General features: G+C 49.1%; 1 protein-coding gene across 1 annotated transcript in view; it reads right to left on the reverse strand.

The window, feature by feature from the left end:
* Positions 1-791: 791 nt before the first annotated feature.
* The window catches only part of LOC116285931 (P protein-like), a 186,513-nt gene continuing 167,988 nt past the window's right edge, over positions 792-19,316 (reverse strand). Inside the window, exons 24-25 of the mRNA XM_072940872.1 lie at positions 17,464-17,574; positions 792-912 (exon numbers count right to left, since the gene is read on the reverse strand). Coding sequence (XP_072796973.1) covers positions 17,490-17,574 — 85 coding nt within the window. The 3' untranslated portion in view covers positions 792-912; positions 17,464-17,489. The remainder of the gene's footprint in view (positions 913-17,463; positions 17,575-19,316) is intronic.

The raw sequence follows: 19,316 nt of genomic DNA on the forward strand, positions 1-19,316 counted from the left end.
TGCTCACGCCAGGGGGTCCCTGCAAAGCTGACTCCTTCGAGGAACAGGGCGCCCAGATGGCAGAACTCTTAATTATTTCACTCAAAGGAGTGATTTTGTTCCACTGAAGTCACACTGCTCATGTAACTTACTTTCACACGAGATGAACGATGGGGATTGGGAAATCGGTTTCCCTTTACTATTACCATTGAGTCTTCCATGACACAGGGGTCACGGGTGAACATGGCTTACCCTCCATGGGCATGGGCATGGCCACGCCTGCTGGCTAACTGATGCTCGGCATCTGGGACCCGGGATGTTGGACTCAGAGCCCTCTGCCAGCCTCCATCTCTCAGAGCGTTTGGTCCTGCCTGGCGTCCTCTGCGGGTCCTTGCTTTGCCTGCCAGTGGTCTGTCTCCACTAGAGAGGAATCCCCTCATTGGAAGGGGCCTTGTCAGGTTTTTCCACCATTGAAAAGGTGGCATTTCTGAGATTGCCTGACACACAGTAGGTGCTCTGTAAATCTTAGCTGAATAAAGGAATGCGTCATCTTATTTGTGAGATAAACCTCCCTGGTGGGCAGTATTATCTCCATTTTATAGATGAGAAAACTGAGTTTCAAAGAAGGAAATGTGCTCAAGGTCCCACCCCTCCTCTTTTATCTTCTGTGTTTAAAGTTAATACTGTCAATTACTCATGCCCTAAAGTGATCAAATCCAATTGAATTCTTTACTCCCACCATGCTCTTTCTTGTTGTGAACACACATTTAAGGTTAAACGATTTTATGAAAATAAAATCTTGGATACTCCCATAGAGTAAACCCTTTATTTAACAGATGTAAAGAAATACTAGTGCTGTTAGGTTCCCTTCTGTTCTGTCATCACTCAGGCCTGGAACTGGTCCTTTCTCCATGACTGAATTGAGTTCAAAACCTGCAAGATCAGAATCTCACAAATTTAGGATAGACACACAAGGCTTTCCCAAAAACACAGCAAGTCTTCTTTTACTCCCTTTATTTTGACTACTATAATTTTTTTAGGGAAAAAAGGAAGGTAGACTGTCCCTCTAAAGTGATTTTTTTAAAATCATGTTTTAGGTTTAAAACAAACTAAAAGCGCTCTGATAAAGCACTGCTGAGCCAGGAGTGTTCACTGCCCACCTAAGCTCACACGCACACGGGCGCTCAGATGAGTGTATGCACACACGCACAATTCGTTCTTAGATGTATCTTTTCTGCTAAAAAATTTTATGTTACGCATTTATTACATTTCCTAAGAATCTTACAAATCTTAATGTTGAATAGCTTAATACTTACTAATTTTCACCAAAGCTACTGACTTGTTGTCATATCCTTCCTGTCAATGTCACCGGCTATTCTTGAGTGATGACACACTCTTCTCACTCCTAACTACAATTGTTAATAGGAAAAAGTGGCTTTTGGAAGGAGGCAAGCTCAAAACCACAAGGATCCTTGCAGGTGACCACTTGAGTGAGGGGTCAGGTGGGGCCAAGGGCAGGGTCTCATCTCCCAGGGAAGCTGCTTGCACGCCTGAACGGCACTCCATCTGCTGCGCTCAGTCCGATCCCCATCCTATACGCTGATTAAAACCATGAAAACAACACTTCACGGCCCACGAGCAAGTATCCCTCGCAGTCTGTGCAGAATCACGGTCCAGTAAACAGGCACACCTCTGGCTGGGATGCCGGCCTCCAGAAAGTCACAGGAGCCCAATTCGGGGCCAAGAGTGGGATGGCCCAGCCCTCCCGCAGGTCGCTCGGCCCCAGGACAGGACATCCAAAGGCCCGCGGAGGCAGGCAGATTCCAGGACAAGGCGTTCATTCCGAAATGCCTATTCCCACCCAGGCGGTGCCCTGCATTGAAAGGGGCCCCCGCCAGCACTGCCCTCTGGAAGTTTCTGCCCCTGGGTTAACAGGGACTCTGGTCTTCAACAAAGAAGATCGGACAAACCAATTCTTGAGGAGGTGTTGGTTACTGATAAGTACTTAATGCGGGAGCCTTCTTAGGAGTTTTGCATCGTAATAGGAGCCATCCCTTAACTGAAGGCAATGAATTTCTAATGGTGGTCGCTCCAGGGTGTTAAAAATGAAATTTCAGGGTGTTGCTTCGAGGACTGAAACCCTAATCCAAAAGGCATTTCAAGTGCTTCCTCTGTATCCCTTCAACTGGATCTCTAAAACACATGAACATCTTACAAAAGATACTGTTCACTTTTCACCCTCATAAACAGTAGATTGGACCCCTGTTTTATGCTGTGACTTCTGATTCTGGGGTCCCTACTTCCCCCCACTCTGTCTTGCCGCTCTTGGAGCAGACTCTGCAGACCAGCGAGGAAGCAGGGAGTAGCGGGGAGTTAGCGAGGCTCCCCGTCTGCGTTTTTACCAGGCTGGATGCAGTCGGCAAAGGTCCACCTTTTAAAGAACCAGCATCTTCAACACTTCTGTTTTATTGTTTTCATGGCCAGTCATTCACGAGGATTTCTTTGTGATGAAACAGGTTCTGATTGATTTTTCTGTTGAGGGCTGTTCTCTGCTACTGTGGTCATGTGTGGCGTGTGTACTTACATGTGTGTGCACACAGGGGTGTGTGGCGTGTCCTGTGTGGGAAGGACACACTAAGGACAATGACCTCAGTGGTATATGCCCCTCCTCAGATTTTAGTCTTTGTCACGGTCCCCCATCCCCACTGTGGTCCCCCAGCACAGAGGGTGGGACAGGCCTGCTTTGCCCTGTGTTTTTAGGGTCACTGCTTGTAGTACTCCAAGGCCAACACCAATTCCAGCCAAGACCCCATTTTCCATTCATGACATGGGGACCCAAACACCCACTTGGGGTGCGATTACACGGCTTCAAAGGCGAGGACGTGGCTGATGGTGGTCAGAGGGTACGAACGCCCAGTTATGAGGTGAGTCAGCTCCGGGGACATACTCGCGGCTCGGTGACCACAGTTAACAACGTGCTACCATGTTTCTGAAATCTGCTGAGAGCCGATCCTAAACATTTTCATCACAAGAAAAACAAATACATAACGATGTGAATGGCCAGATGTCCACTACACCACCTTGTGGTGACCATTTCGCAGTACACATTTGTATCAAGTCACCATGTTGTGCCCCTTAAACTTATACAACGTTATATGGCAGTTTTATCTCAATAAAACTGAAAAAAAAATTTTTAAACTAAAACGAGGCAGAGGATGAAAACTGCCCACAGCCTTTGGCTGCAATCCCCAGGCCTCTGCCCCCCACCCCGGGACCAGCATCACCAGGTTAGAGCGACTTCCACAACTGACAGCCAGGCCCAGGGCTGCTGTGCATCTGCCTGGGGACCCTGGGGACAGGATGCCCAGGCCGGGAGCCGTCGCAGGTTGCACTGTAGCCTTGAGGTCTGCACGCCCTACAGACGAGCTCTGAGGGAGTTTCTGGGAAAAGCCAAAGTGATTTTGCTCATGAGAAGTCCTGAATGACTGCTGATAGTGCAGTTAACTTCCCAGAGATCTGTGCATACGGAATGGAGATCCAACAGCTTTCTAATGAAAGAAGTGCGAACCCTCCACCCAAGGCTCAAGGTTCCAAGCCTGGCTTCACCACCCCTGTGCTTTGCCAGGTGACCCCTGGTGTTGATCACCTTGGACTCATCCTCAACCTCAGTGCAACTGGGGTCCCCAGACCATTAGCACTGTGTCATTATAAGAGGTTGTCTGATTGCAAAGAAGAGAGAATCAGAGCAGAGAGGGGAGGCAGAGATGAGAATAAGGTTGTTATTGGTTAAAACAGTAGGAGTCTTGAGGGGAGGCTTGTGGAGACATGGAGACGGGAGCCCCTGGCCTAGGGGTGCCATCCTGGTCCTCTCTCCTTGGGCACCACGTGCTGTGTTTGGCCAGCAAGTGATTCTGTTCTTGTATTTCAGGACCAGCCTCCGACCAGGCCAGTGGGATACTAAGTCCCAGTTGGTTTGTGAGGTGCTCCATCTGTTTCTCCATCCAGCTGCCTCATTACTCCACTAACTTTCTCACCAGAGCTCCGCTGTTCAGCGAAATTGGGCCCAGCGAGGCGGAGCCACATCTGGAGAAGCTCATCTGTCCTGACTGGGCTCCAGTGACACCTGCAGGGCCGCGACCCTGGTTTGCCCACTCATGTCCCTCCTCGCTGCCTTCCCCGAGACAAGTCTAGATGATCTGTGCCAATTTCATGAGGCACGGAGCCCTTTCTACGTGGCTGTGTTCCTACCGAGCTGCCTGCACAGCTCACGCGCCGGCGTCTGTCAAAACCCATGTCCCTCCCTCGCGCGGGCTCTGATGGTGTGATGGGCACGCAGGTCTCAGCCACGGGGTGTTGGGACGCATGGTGCGGTTTTCCACAGGAGCATCTCAGGGCCACGCTGCGGTCACCCACAGTGGGCCACAAGGACCCCTGGACACCAGAGACTCTCAGAAGTCAGTGTGGGAGAAGACGACGGGAGAGGGGTCAAGAGAAGATCTATTTCATGTGACTGTGCTCAGTTCCCATCCGAGCAGCACATCCTCCGAGTGCCCCGGGCGGATGCTTCAGTGCCAAGTTTCTTCCGTGAATACTTACAGTTGACCCTTGAACCACACGGGTCTGAACTGCGTGGGTTCCACTTAGACATGGGTTCTTCTTCGTAGATTCACATACGTGCTGTAAATGTATTTTCTCTTCCTTCTGGTTTGCTTAATACCATTTGCTTTTCTCTAGCTTACTTGACGGGGAGGATACAGTGTATAACACGTATACAAAAGATGTGTTAACAGACTGTTTATGTTATCAGTGAGGCTCTGGTCAACAGTGGACCATTAGTGGTCACGTTTCTGGGGAGTCAAAAGTAAACATGAATTTGCAGTTGCGTGGGGGTCAGTGCCCCAATCCCTGCCTTACTCCTGGGCCAACTGTACGTCAAGTGAGAGAGAATGAGAAATACGGTTCTTCACTGTTTGAAAAAGAAGAGGCATTCTAGATCACTCCTCCAGATGTCCTGAGCCTGCACAACGAAAGTCAGCACCACTTCTGATCGTTTACAGATCACATCGGGTAATTTGTGTGTCAACAATTCTCCCCGAAGCATAGCTACTGGTTTTTAATTACCACGATGTCTAAGCTTGGTTTCTTTCCTAATTTTGTGACCAAATATTCTGCAGAGAGTCATCTTTGACACCAAGAAATATGCCTCGAACTCCATAAACAGGTACACTTGAAAACGTAGCGTCTACCTCATGAAATACTCTCATAAGGCACTCATAACACAGAGAAATTCTCATTTTACTATGTATTAGAAATGACAGGCTGAGGGTGACCTCCCCGTTAGTAATTCACTTTGTTCTTAGTTAAGATTTGCCCTTGAGGCAAAGGGAGATAAAACTAAAGAAAATGGTGCTAGTTAAATATTTGGATCTTTAAATGTACATAACTGTAGTGGGTGACCCTAAACTTCTGCAGTGACTTCAGTGATGCGTTGTCATTCATCATCTTTATCTAGAATGTGGTTTTGTCTATATGTGTCCATAAACATTAATATTTAAGACCTGCATTTTCTCCATTTTCCAGATTGGCCTTTCTACTCAAATTGTTGTCCTGGGGTCACGAGCATCCGTCCACCTTGGGGGTCAGTTAGACGAGCAGAGTCTCAGGTCCCACCCCAGACCTTCTGAACCAGAAGAAGATCTTGGCAACCAGCGTCCACTCTCAGCTGAGAGGCCCTCGTTTCCACCACAGTTCTGTCTTCCAGCCGTAAAGAAAGTGGGCATCCTACCTGCTCTGTACCTGGGATGTTTCCTTGTCAGCATCTTCAGGAGGAACAGCAAGAATCATTGTCTTGAGACCCGCCATCTCCTTTCCCGATTGTCTTGCCAATTAAGTGACTTCTTGGCCACAGTCGACTACAAGGAGCAGCCTCCTGCTCATCTTAGCCAATCGCTTGTATCGTCCCCAATTCCGTGAATGATTAAAGCCACGTCTTCCAGCTCCCTGATCTCTTCCCGTTACTCGCTGAAATGTCCATCTCTCCTTTCTGCCAAACCAGTTTCGCCATGTTCTTATGGGGTAGAGAAGACAGAAAGGAAAGATACTGGGAAGAGGTCAATATGCCAGTGATTAATGAGCTTTCATGTAAATTCCATGTGAAGTAAAGAGTTGACTGGATGAAAATGACATCGTTTGGAACCAGCAAGAGCAAACTGGAGCAAGACTTCCCAGCGCCCTTCCCCTCATCAGCTGGGACCTCAGCGTCTGCAGGCCAGCCTCCGACATCACATCTTACATACTAATGCACATGGATACGCCTTGTAAGTGTGTCTGGGCTCTGTGTGTGTGCTTCTGTATTCACTTTGTTTTTGCCTACAAGTATACGCCATTAAATGTTGAACCCACTTGTTGAGAGCAAGTGGTCATCTTACTATAAGCTTCCTCCTATGACGGGGCTGGTGCTTCATAGTGTGTTTCAAGCATTTTTATTCTTACATAGCATGCGGATGACCTGTTCGCATCAAAAATTCTTGTGGAATATATGTATGTACAATGAAAAATCATGCTCTACACCAGAGACTGACACAGCATTGTACACTGACTATACTTCAGTTTAAAAAAAAGCCCTCTTGTGCATCCATTCAAGAAAACCCAATTAACCAATTGGAATATCATACTCAAATTACAGTGTCCCCTCTGCTTAAAAACGTTGAAACTCATGGCACATCAATGAAGGATACTTCATTTCCAAATGGCATACATGCGCCAAGCATAAGTCAGAGCATGTGTTCCTTTCAGAAGCCGTCAGCACTAATGGTTTCATGATCTGTGTAAACGCGACGTGCTCTGTTTATACGGGAAACCGAGACATCGATGGTGTAATATTTCTGCTCATATACACAAAGCCTTCTGTGGTGTTCCATCTAATCTCGAAAACAAAGATAGCTTTTTGCATGGTCGTCACGCAGAGATGAGGTGGGAAAGCACTTGATCTTAGCCAGAGGCCGAGAAGCGATGAGGTGGGAAATCAGATAGCATCACGCTCCACTATCACAGGACAAGAAGGGCACTTAGGCCGATCAATAAGTAATGATTCATACCATTGGAGCTGTGATGACCAGAGATTAGGGGACAGCACACTGCAGTGACTAGAAGGCGCTCTTCCTCGTTCTCTCCTCTGCCACGTCTGTCTTTACCCCACACTGGTCCACTTTGCCGTTTTGTGCCGCAATCTGGCATAAACAAATTCGCCCAGAACGAGGTCTGTAGAGGCACATTTCTCAAGCCTCCTGGAGCCGCAGTTTCCTCCCATCTGGAGCATCCGTCACGGTCGTCCTGAGACGACGCAGCCCCTGGATGGAAATAGGTGTCTCTTCACCACAGCCTCTTTGCATTCTGTCCCGGTGCAAAGGGAGGACACTTCTGTCTTGCAGTCAATTTCTCTCTCTTAACATTCAACACAGGGCTGTATGTTTCCTTGGCAAATCCTATTAGTACCTTAGATGAGTACTATTGATACGTACTTAAAACATAAGTTCATATCTGTTCTATCGATACTAACTGGTTAACCATGAATGGAAAAAGAAAGAGTAGTAAGGAAAAAAGAGAATGTGGAAGCTGCTTAAAAACCAACATTAGGTCTAAATGTTCTTATTTCCTTCCTAATGTTTTATAGGAAAATGTTTACAATATAGTGATTCTTCTTTCCAAACCACTGCCTCCATCCTCTCGAGATTGAAATTGCTTTCAATTTCCAATGATCAAATGGTGTATTTAGCTTAAACTAACTTCTTCAAAAGGCAGACACTTGATTTGGTGAAGAGTCCCCCGAGTTTGACTAAAAAAAAGTATCTAAAAGTTATAAATGCTGAAGCGGGGAGAGATCCTTTCTGCCTCATGTCCAAAACTCAAAACAAACAAACAAATTTTGCAGCCTCTTGAAGGGAGGGAGAGCGTCCACTTCAAATGTCCAAATACAGTTTAGCACTGAAAGCTTTAATTGAATTTTGAAGGCTTCCCAGTTCTATTCCTCTTTTAAGTGAGCTTTTAAAGAAATGTGGTGGAAGAAACTCTGGAATAAGCGGGTGGCCCGCACCATCAAGCCACCCAGCCCTCCACCAGTCCCAAGGACACTGCCACCTGTGTGAAGTGCTGGGTGACTGGTCCCAGGGACGCTGCCACCTGTCTGAAGTGCTGGGTGACAGCTCGGAGCCTTAGGTCCAGTCGTGGAGGGGGAGCCATGTGCTGACTTCAAAAGAAGTTTTATCACCAAATCACCAGATGAGGTTACGGGAAACCCTCTTGATTTTCACTCAGCAAAGCTTGCATTGCTCTCTTCCCCATGCCCTGCATCCGCATATGTTGTAGGATTAAGAACAGACACCATTCAAGAGAACTTGACAGTCAGGTGGGGATGAGGAGCTTCAGTGTGTGAGCGTGTCTGTCCGCGGCAGAAATACTCAGGGTTCCCTTACTCTCCCATGTGCATGGGAGTGAGCAGGCGCCGGGAGGCTGCTGCCCTCCCTGACCGTGCCCCCGGATCTGCCGCTGCGCCTGCGCCCACCGGGGTCCTGGCGTGCCCCCAGGGTTCATTCTGCCCAGGAGCAGGGGGCGCGGAGGCAAGCCGAGTTCTCAAACAAGACTTAGAAGCAGTCCACGCTGAGGATGTTTGCACAGGGTTTCTCGATTGCATAGGAAACAAACATCCACATTTGATCTGCGCAGCCCTGCCCCCCGGATCTGGGACCACTGTGAAAGAAAGGAGAAATTTCACCGACCTGTGAAAGGGGTAAACTGGAATTTCTAAGTCAGGTGGGATGTGGACAACAGCTTCGATGTCCAGGTGAGGGCACCTCTAACACGCTGCATCAGAATGTGTCTCTGCCCTGGACTGCGCGGCCAGGTCACAGTGCTGACCAGTCCCTGGGGGAGGGAGGGACCGTCCACAGGGAGCGCGTGTGTTTCAGAGGGAGCCCATCTCCAGCAGCTGCTCCCCCGCACCGGCAGCCTGGAAGATAAGGATGTAGGATCCACGGCCCCTTGCCCCCGTGAGACATGCCGGGTACAGGCGAGTTTACAGAAAGAAGCCGAAAAGGCACCCACTGTCCTGGCAGTTTGATGCCACCGGCTTACCCCCAATATCCCAGCAAAGGCTAAGCCAGAGGCGACCAGCCTAGAGGGACTGTGACAAGGTCTGTGCATAAAGAGCACTTGGCATCTCATCATTAAGGCAGGCTCTTCAGCATCTCTTCCCAAATCACACTTAGGGTCTGCAGGAGGGCGTAGGTCATCTCAGGTTTCCGAAAGGGAGTCAGGGTTTATAAAACATTAGAAAAGACTTGGCTGCATTTTTCTCTTTTTTTCTAAATTTTTTTTTTACTACATCTCTCTCTTTAAATTATCTTGGAACCAAGTCCAGCTCCTTGCTGTTGTCTTTTAAATTGTGACATCCATCAACCTACCATAGTGAAACACAAAAAATTAAGTTGTACGTGTAACAGCCTCCTGCACAGATACGTATACGCAGATTCATGCATGTTAGAGGATGCCTGTCCGGTTACCGGCCACATGGTAAATCACAGCCCGCCTGAAGGTCCTGTCTCTTCGCTCTACGGAGCGGACAGGCACCCAGGGGTGTGCCAGGTAGCTGTCCCATAAGCAGGAGCAGAGGTCTCCTCTGGGAGTCTTGGCAAAGCCGTCCCTCGGCCTCTGCCATCTGGATTGCCCTGCAGCCAGCTGAGTGTGTCAGCCGCACAGTTTCAACACTGGTATCTGATGGGAGGGACGTGGTGACCAGGTGTCTTCCCCACACAGATGATGCTGAGGTCCCATCCCAGGCAGGTGCCAGCCATCCACACTTCAGTGTCCTGACTGCCCGCGGCCACATCCAGACCCTGCAGACACACAGAGGGCGAGTCTGTGCTGGCACCATGGAGGGGGTGCCTGCCCCAAACGTGCCCGTGTTCAGAGCATGGCCTCCCAAGCACGAGACAGTCACTTTCACACTTGTCCATCCCACAGCCCTTCTGAGCCGGAAGTAATCCCCCTGAAGACGGAGCTGGTGCTTGGTTCTCTCTCCAGCAGGTGCCGTGTCCTGGACACCGCGCTGGCCTCTTCCCCGCAACCTCTCCTGGAACCAGCTCACACTGCCCAGGGCTTCGGTGGGTGCCCTTCCGTGGAGATACAGGGGTGGAGGGAGGGGGAAGTATTCACGAGCCCATCCGGGTCCCGGTGAGGAAGTCAGAGCCCTGACGTGGCAGCAGCCCAGCCCCGATGGACACCGAGCAGCGCTGAGGAACCTTCAGAGAAGGCTGAAGTCAGTGGCCCGAAGAGCCATCCTTCGGAAGGGGAAGCTGTTTCCTGTGAACTGAGGTGTGACTTCCTCTTCTCCTAACACCCCTCCCCACGTGGTGGAATGCTTGAAGCAAAAATAAATTGAAGTCACAACATTGTAAATCAATTATATTTCAATAAAAAATAAAAATTTTTAAAAATCCATACATTGAAAAAAGTGAAAAAAATTTTATAAACTTGCAGTCTTGTCTTGATTCCCTTTGGGGAGGGGAGGGTCTGGGACGCAGCTGAAGGAGGTGTCACCTCTTGTCTCGGGCACAGAGACGGCATGCGGCCACGTGTGATGAGAAGGCACAGCTTGGCCTGTAGTGTGTGTGGGCTTCACCCCTGGTCCCATTCTGCGGCTCAGTGACTGGGGCCTCCTCCGGCCACACTTTGCACCGAGGACCAGCAGTCTCAACATCCGTGCCAAGTGCAGCCCAGCCTGTGTGCAGACCAGTGAACGTGCTCAATTCCTGGTTAACGGCAGATGAGTGGTTGATGGTGTTACAAGAAATGGAGGGGCTGGCAGCAGGGAGGACAGGTCAAGTCTTGGACCAGAAGACCTGAGGTTGGCTGTGACATCAATTGTGCATCAGTGAGCTCTTAGCAAGTTGTGCTGCAGAACAAAAACCCCCAGTGCGGTGGTTCAGAACAATGCACTTGGCTGCGGGTTGGCTGAGCTCTGTGGCTCTGCTGTGCATCCTGGGTGCAGGTGGGAGTTACTCCAGCCCAGTTAACCACTGCTCCAGCCTATCTCTGCAGAGTTCCCCTCTCTGCACTTTTCCCCTAAGGGCAATCAGGGAACGTGTGGTCGTCTGTGACTGGCCTCTTCCGCTCAGCATGTGCTCATCCAGGTTGAAGCCCATGTCATTCTTCATCCCTCTTCGCGGCGGCCAGTATCCTACTGTGTGGACACGCCACTCACCTGTCGGTGGACTCTGGGGAGTTCCATTTTGGGGGACATGCTGCCAGTCTCTCAGGTATGTACTACCAAATATTGGCCCCCCAAGGAAACCGAAACGTACTTCCACTGTGCTCCAACTACCATAAGGTCAGATTTCCTTGGGTTTTGACAACAATATAACACAGTGGTCCAATGTTTAAACAGGTAACTGTTTTTTAATTCGTATTTTCTTCTCAAATAACCACTTTCTCAAAAAGAAGCGGATAACCTTGTGGAGAGGGGAGGAAAGCAAACACAAGGGATAAAGGCAGGGAAACTATTGACTGTAAAGAACAACAAAATCTTTCTCCAGGGCCCCTCCCACCACACGTCCAGGCTCCGGGGAAGCCAGGCTACTGACACTCCTGACAGCAGAGGAGCCGCGTGGAGAAGCTGCTCCAATTACTGGCTGCGCTTGTAAGTAGAAGCAGAAAGTACCAAGCCGTTTGCTCCATGGCTAGACAGGTAGTGTGTAATGCAAAGCAATGTGCAGGTTCTGTCACAGCCTCAGCGCTAAATAAAACGGCCACTGCTCACGAGGACTCCGTCACAGGCCCGCGGCGGGGCGTAAGTAAGGTTCGTGGTTCTCTCATTTTATTATGAGAATTAATAGACTCACTCGCAGACCTTTGCTGCACGATACTGAATCTTCTTAATTGATGGGCACCTGTGATGTAGGAGCCCATGCCGGGGAATTATACAGACATACTTGAGTCATTTGAACATCAGTTTTCATTCTTGTATTTTTATAGGGACAGCCATGAGAGAAATACTGTCATTTTCTATCATAAGAGATTTGGAAAAGACAAATTCAAAACATGAGCTATTTAAGCTGCGTCAGGTGCAATTTGGTTTGCGTGGCATTATACCTTCATTATGTGCATTGCCAAAGGGAAAGACACTTTTTTCTTGAAAGACCATCATTTAGACCTTAGATTATTCCTAAGCTTTTTAAATCAAGGAGGCAATGAGAGGAAACCAAGGGCTTAGTGAATTTTTCACTCTGGAAAACAAGTAAGGAGAAGCTCTTCTGATGGTCTGGGCAGCAGGACACCCACCAGCTTGGCTGTGTTTTGGAGCAATGTGTTTTGAACGCTGTTAGGTGAGCCATGTTTCTTAAAGGTTTTGCTTCCAAATAGAAGCTTTGGAGGGTGGGGTGTGTTTACACCTGTCCAGTGCACACTTGGTGTCTACAGTGGTGTTGGTGCTGCAGCCCCGGGAGCCAGCTGCCTACGTGTCACCGTCAGGGGCTGGGGTCCCGGGACGAAGGTGCTGGGCGTCACATGTGACCTGCCCTTTCATGAAGTGGCCGCATGAGGACCCCCATCACCAGGTGTGCACTGATGGCAGACATGCTATTGTCGGTAGTGGGGGCAGTGAGGTCAACCAGTTTAGTGTCCGGATCCTCTCACCCGGGCTCTGAGCACCTGGAGGACAAGGACGCCACCAGTGACACAGTCACCTGCCGGGGCTGCCAATCCCATCTTCCGCTGACCGGGACACCTCAGCCTTGAGGGTCTGCGTCTTTTCCCGCTGTGTTTCCAATGCCCACAATTGCCAAAGCCTTGTCTACACCCATGGTGCACCCCTGAGGCTGAGCCCTGTTATCTCTGCTGCGAGTTGTCCTGGTCTCTGTGTATCTGCCGCATTTACCCTTGGCCGCAGGAGCCCCTCCGCCCCCAGTGGTCAAGCGAACACAAAGCAATCGAAACCCTGTGGACTTCCACCCAACTGGGGCTTCCGGGGGTGGGGACTGCTTGCCCTGGTCCCCCCAGACCCAGAGCCTTGAAGAGAACACAGAGCAAGAACACAGTAGATGTCTCTCAACATCCAGGATCCCAGGGAGGGGCCGCCAGGAAGAGAGACGTCCAGGGACCCAGGGCCACCTAGCGCGCACATAGCCATGTAGGGCTTGGAGTCTCCCACTCATTGTCCCAGGGGTCCCCAGTCCTGCAGCCCCCTCACCTCCCACCTGGCAGGTATTAGGGTCCCGGGTCTGCTCCTCTGGTGGCTGGGTGGGGCCACAAGGGATTCTGCCTGGGGTCCGGGGACACAGCCAGTCCTGGATGCGAGCAGGACCTGGGGGGAAGGAAGGCACGCCCCTGCGTGTGTGGCAAAGGCCACCTTTGAGATACGGCTGCTCCCCCAGCCTGGGTCCCCACAGAGAGCAGAGCCTGGCGTATGGGAAAAGCAAGATCCACCTTTGTTCGTCCTTCTAAGGCCCGGGTGTCCAGATTATTTGCTCCCCCTGCAGAGCCCTGCCCACACTGATGGCAGGCAAGACCCCGGCCTGGCCCTGTCCCCAGCTGACCCTCACCCCGCTCTCTCTGTGCCTGGGGTCTGCACTGACGGTGATGTCACAAAACCCTGCGTGGCCACGCCCCAGGGCGGCCAGATCATCCCCCGACTGCCTCCCTCAGCCCAGCGGCCCCAGGTAGCCAGGGACGTCCCTCCTGCCGCTCTCTACGTGGGGAGGAACTCCTTTCCTTCACTCCGCTTAATGCAGTTCAATAGCCAAGGCTCTACTTAAAAAACCGACTCTACTAACCCTGTGGAACCAAAGGAAAGAAACCACAAGGTTCACGATGCAGGAAGGTGAAGCCTTGTCTGTCCCGTATGCGGACTCCTGAAATGATTCGGGACCCGAAGTCCATCCTGGGCCGTCTGCACCTGCACCTTCTGGGCTTTCAGCCTCCAGCTTCGTAACAACTTTCCTAATTTCTACTCATTCATTCAAAACACCATTGTTGGGAGCGTGTATTTAGATGAGAAATACGACAAAGAGGCTTGTCACTTAGTGGGCAGGAAGACCCTTCTGAGAGCTAAAGTGGGAGCTCGGAAAAGGGAACAGAGACGTAGCGGATGCAGCCATGCGGGGAGCAGGGGACCCTGGGCAGCAGACACCTGGTCACCACACCTGCCCCTCGGGGTCCTCGCCGCCCGGCCCCCTGTGCGCTCTGCACCTCCAGCCCCAGCAGAAGGACGCTTTCCCGCGGAGAGTGCCAGCAGGAGACTGTGGACCGGAGAGGTACGCACACGCCTCTGTCTCTCCCTCCGGATGTGGCTACCAGCCGGCATGCTCCTGCACCTGCCCCCCTCTCTCACCTCCGCTCTGCCCACCCCAAGTCTACCTGCTCCAGGCCCGGGAAGCTGCCGGTTTCTGTGGGGACTCTCTCTTCTTCACACTTTCGGTGCTTGACTTAGAAGGCTTCTGGCACTGCTCTAAGAGTTAGCCAGACTATCATGCAAAGTGAGACACTGGGAAAGAGAAATGGAGAGTTTCACAAAACTACAGGAGTCTGCCTCGTGCCTGGAGAACGCGCTGCCCTTGTTGAGTGTATAATCCAGGTTTCTGGTGGAGTTGGGAAGGGGAGATTTGGCATGAAGACTTTTTGGGGGGAGAGGGCGGTAATGAATGTGTCTGGGGAGAGGCTGAAGCCCATGAGGGAGACACCAGCCCCTCCCCCCCAGAGGGTGGGAGACAGTCCCAGGACAGCCCAGCTTAAGCAATTTCCAACAGCCTAGGGGGTCGGGAGGGGAGCTTGGGAGGAGTGGTAATGCCCCGAGGAGGCAGACCCAGCCCCCTCCTCGGCCAGCACAGCAGGACGTGGGGGGGGTGGGGGTGCTCAGTAGCAGGGACAGCTTTAGCTGTTAGGTCAGGAAGGTGTTTGTGACACATACTCTAGGACATCGTATTCCCTAAAAATTCACCAAAAATCCATGGGAGCACTAGTTTTCTTCTAGCAACTGGGGGAGAACACCCCGCTGCACACACTTTGAAAGCACAGTGTGAGACTAAACTGAGCCGTGTTTCGGTGCTCCCCACCTGGTCACCTCATTCAAAAGGCAGGGTCCGCCAGAGGGCCTAATGGATCCAGGCCTGCTCTGTCAGCATCTAGAACATTCTAAGTCCTAAACAAAGGCCTGCTGATTTTAAATGTTCAGATGAAAGCAATTTCCACTACCAACCCCTTCCCCACCGCCGGCAATATTTGCAGACCTGGGCATTTTTTTAAAGTGATGGGGCAAACCTCTAGCTCAGTGAGGGCAGAGATACGGATTGTAACTCAGTATTAGCTTACTTTTGAAGTGTTTGAATTCACAGCTTTGTGCAGAGGAGTAAGTAGCCCGAATGTTAGAGACACTTCTCAGGGAGAGGTTTTTCTATTAAAATGGAGCTACACCTTGTGATGGACAAGGGCAGTGCTGTCTGAACACGTCCTGCTGCACACAAGGGAGCAAATCAACACTCGGACAGGCTCAACATTTGTTTATCTTTGTTCATGGTCCCTGCTTCTTTTTGTAAAGTCTCGTAAATTTACTTTCCCTCAGGTGTTCTGACACTCTCCCTACTCAAATTAGTAACTTCTGCTCTCTGTGTTATTAATTTACTTAGAAAGTGGAATAGTACTAAGACTCAGGCCTTTACTATAAACATTATTATGCTAATAAGAGTCAGTAAGCATTTGGGTTGTTAGACAGAATCTGTCAGGTCCTCCCCTCCAGGTTGTGGTGCCAGGAAACACCCCCACGGCGCACTTGGAGCAGCTGGCTCCAGACACACCCTATTCGGTGAGCATCACTGCCCTCCACTCGGATGGAGGCGGAGTCCCAGCCCCACGCGGGGCCAAACGCATGAGTCTGAAATCCTTCCCACCCAGTTCCCTTGTGACTCAGTGAGGAAGGCTGGGCAGGCGGGTGGTGAGGGGGGTGCTGAGAGCCGCCGCCACCTTGCGCAGGCCTGGCGCCCACTTCTGCCCGGGTTCCCCACGTTCACATTCAGGCTGAGGGCCCTCTGGGCTGAGTGAGTGTCACTGGGCCGTTTGCTCATCTGGGGCCTGCGTTAAGGACAGTTTCTTCCCGTCTCCTGCCCTGCGGTGGGTCTCCTCACCAACTGGGCACTTTTGAAATGTGAAGGCTTGGCCGCTGTGTTTCATTCAGCAGGAAGTGGTCAGAGTAGCTGAAATCCCTTTCCCTCCCAGTCTGTGCATTTAGGCTCCAACCCAGCCTCTGTCCCTGAAAGCTCGGCACGTAACCGTGGCTCTGAACGGAGCACTTGCTGCTGTCTAGGGGTCCAGCTGGGGACTGTAGGAGACGCGGATTTTATCACAGGGGAGGAAACCCCCCAGAGAGTGGTGAAAGCCCTGGGTGCAGTTCCTCTGACCTGCTTGCAGTTCTTTTATACCCCGCCCTCCACCCCCATGCGCACCATGCTCACGTTCCAAAAGTGCCCAGTCGGAGGGTGCCCAGGACAGAAATGGGGTCTCCACTGTTCCAGTTCTTGGTGCCCTGTGGATCTGAAACCTTCCGAATTCAGACACTTACACAACTATCGCTCCTGAGCAAAGTCCCCAGTAAACAGTTTCCTCTCATCTCAAAGTCTCACCCACACAGTAGACGGAAATTGAAGAGGCCTGTTGCCTGGGGCACAGCCCTGGAACTGACCAAGCACAGCAGACGGGACCTCAGCTGCAGCCCAGCTCCCTCCTGCTTTGTGCTCTCATTGTCTTTGCCTCACATGTCACATTCCACAAAAGAAGAGCATTTGGTAAGCACAGACCAGACCGCTGGAGCCCTGTGGGTGCACTGAGCTGACTGTATTGACCACACTTTGGTGTAACTGATGGAAACAGCGTGCCTCATCTTCAAAACTGAAGATGCTCGTTGCAGGTTGGTAAATATTTAAAATGTCATTTTTTTAAAAAGCACTTCTCCAAGTCAAGTTTCTAGACTTTTAACTGATGACTTAAAAACTTCAGAGAAAAACATAAATGGAGAAAATGCAATTTTACATGCTATAAACTACTTAAAAAAAAACTAAGAGACTAACAGATTCTAAGACTTTTTGTCAAGGGATAATATTTTTTTTAACACATATAAAGTTTCTTAATAAACTGTCTGCCTTTCCAAAGAAGAATATGTATTCAGAGGGTGTACAATTTGAATGTAGATTATTTTACCATGAAAAGTGATTACATGAAGAAAACTACTGAAAGCCTCAAGGAAAAGTGACATTCAAACAACATGAGCCATTTGGAGTGGACTCTCGCATCTGTGGCTTTTCCTACAGAGCAAAGCAAAATGTATTTTTGTATTTCCCAGCATTTGCCAGCATGCACCCAAGTAAAAGTGTGTGTGCCAAAGGTCTCCATTCCAGAGCACCCCCAGTGGGGCAGTTTTCACTGATGTTGGTAATGGATCAAGTTTACCTTAGTCTTCACACACTGGAGAGCTATCAATTCCAGCCCATCACGACGTGGGTGATTAGGAGGTAGCACATCCGAACCGTGCAGGAGATGACCATCATTGGGAAGCCCAACCTGAAACACAAAGAAAAGTGAATTCTGGTGTCTGGTATCTGGAGAGTACTGTGAGACCTAGATTATTTTATGATGTTATTGCAAACGAATGCAGCCTTAGATTTCTGTTTCCACCAAGGTAATTACCTCTTATTTCTAGAAATCAAAAAGCTGGGCTCAGCCTAGATGATCTGAATGCATGCCTTCATTAGACGGCCCCCATTTGTGCCATTTTATTTGAGACTTGCTTTTAGCTTGCACATTTTTTTTTAGTTTTTTTTTAAGCTCATCTTTTTTCTTAACATGTCTAATTTTTATTTATTTACTTGGGAGAGGTAATTTATTTATTTTATTTATTTATATACAGATACGTATTTTTAGTGGAAGTACTGGGGATGGAACCTAGGACATTGTGCATGCTAAGCACTCACTCTACCACTTAAGCTATACTCTCCCCCCAAATTTGTAATTTAGAGCCTCAATTTGTTCATTAGAGGGTTGGTTTTGATGATTAACACTTACTCACAATTGCCAATGTCATGTAACAGAGCCATGATTTAAATTTCTGATGTTCTGTGCCTGCATCATCTTTTTTTTTTCCAGTGAAGTTGGATGTTTTATTTCTGTTATCTTTGTATTGCCAACACTTAGTATGGCACCTAGCATAGACCATATTAATGTTGTTGAATAATACACAGTTCCATAGATTTTTTCATACATATTATTATAATCAAAAATATTTTAAATAAGTGAGTCAAACTATCTGTGTGATAATCTTGTGATCAGTGTTGAACTTAACTAATCAAATAGAACAACTTGGTTTTTAGAGAAATTTTTTTTTCTTTTTTTTTTAAGAATCTACGTATGAGTGATATCATATGGTATTTTTCTTTCTCTTTCTGACTTACTTCACTTAGAATGATCTCCAGGTCCATTCATGTTGCTGACTAAGTTTTTTTTATTTATTTATTTATTTATTTATTTATTTATTTATTTATTTATTTATTGTTATTGACGTATAGTCAGTTTACAATGCTGTGTCAATTTCTGGTGTACAGCCCAATGCTTCAGTCATACATGAATATACATATATTTATTTTCATATTCTTTTTCACCGTCAGCTACTACAAGTATTGTCCTTGTAAGAGAGCTGATTTAACCCCAGAAATGTCACATTTCCATAGACCCTTGAAATTCCTCATGCTGAAAGCTAGGGGTAGCTTGAGAGATAGGATTGAAAAATAATCACTTGTCTAAAGAAGGGAAGAGGGGAGAACAGGATTTTCTTCCGTATTCCGTGAGGTGCAAGGTGTATGTGTAGGCATGCCCCAAAACAAAAGTCACTAGAAGATGAAAGTTTCCCTCATTATACGTGTCCCACAATGTACCTGTATTTCCACAAATTCCCATCCTGACTAAGAAACCCCAATAGGTCCTCACTTGGCGTTTGGAATCCATCCTTTGAAGCCATCGCTTAATGCTGTACTGTCACTGGGGGAGGTCCCTTGTAACGGTTACAATTTTTGTTCCAAAAGGCTTCAAAATTCAGTGGCAGGAGTCTCGTGTGTGCTAATAATAATAAAGATTATGACATTCTTCCTTTCCCTGGCCAGGGATGTGGGGAGTAGCCTCTCAGAAAATAGTGTTTGCAATTTATCCTAATTACTGAATTCTGGAAAAATAAAATCCAGGGACAGTATTGGGTCAGTGCTCAGCGTCAAAGCCATCACAAAACCTTCCTTCCGCTGTGACAGATTGTACAG

Source organism: Vicugna pacos, chromosome 17 (genome assembly GCF_048564905.1).
Source record: "Vicugna pacos chromosome 17, VicPac4, whole genome shotgun sequence".
Lineage (NCBI taxonomy): Eukaryota > Metazoa > Chordata > Mammalia > Artiodactyla > Camelidae > Vicugna > Vicugna pacos.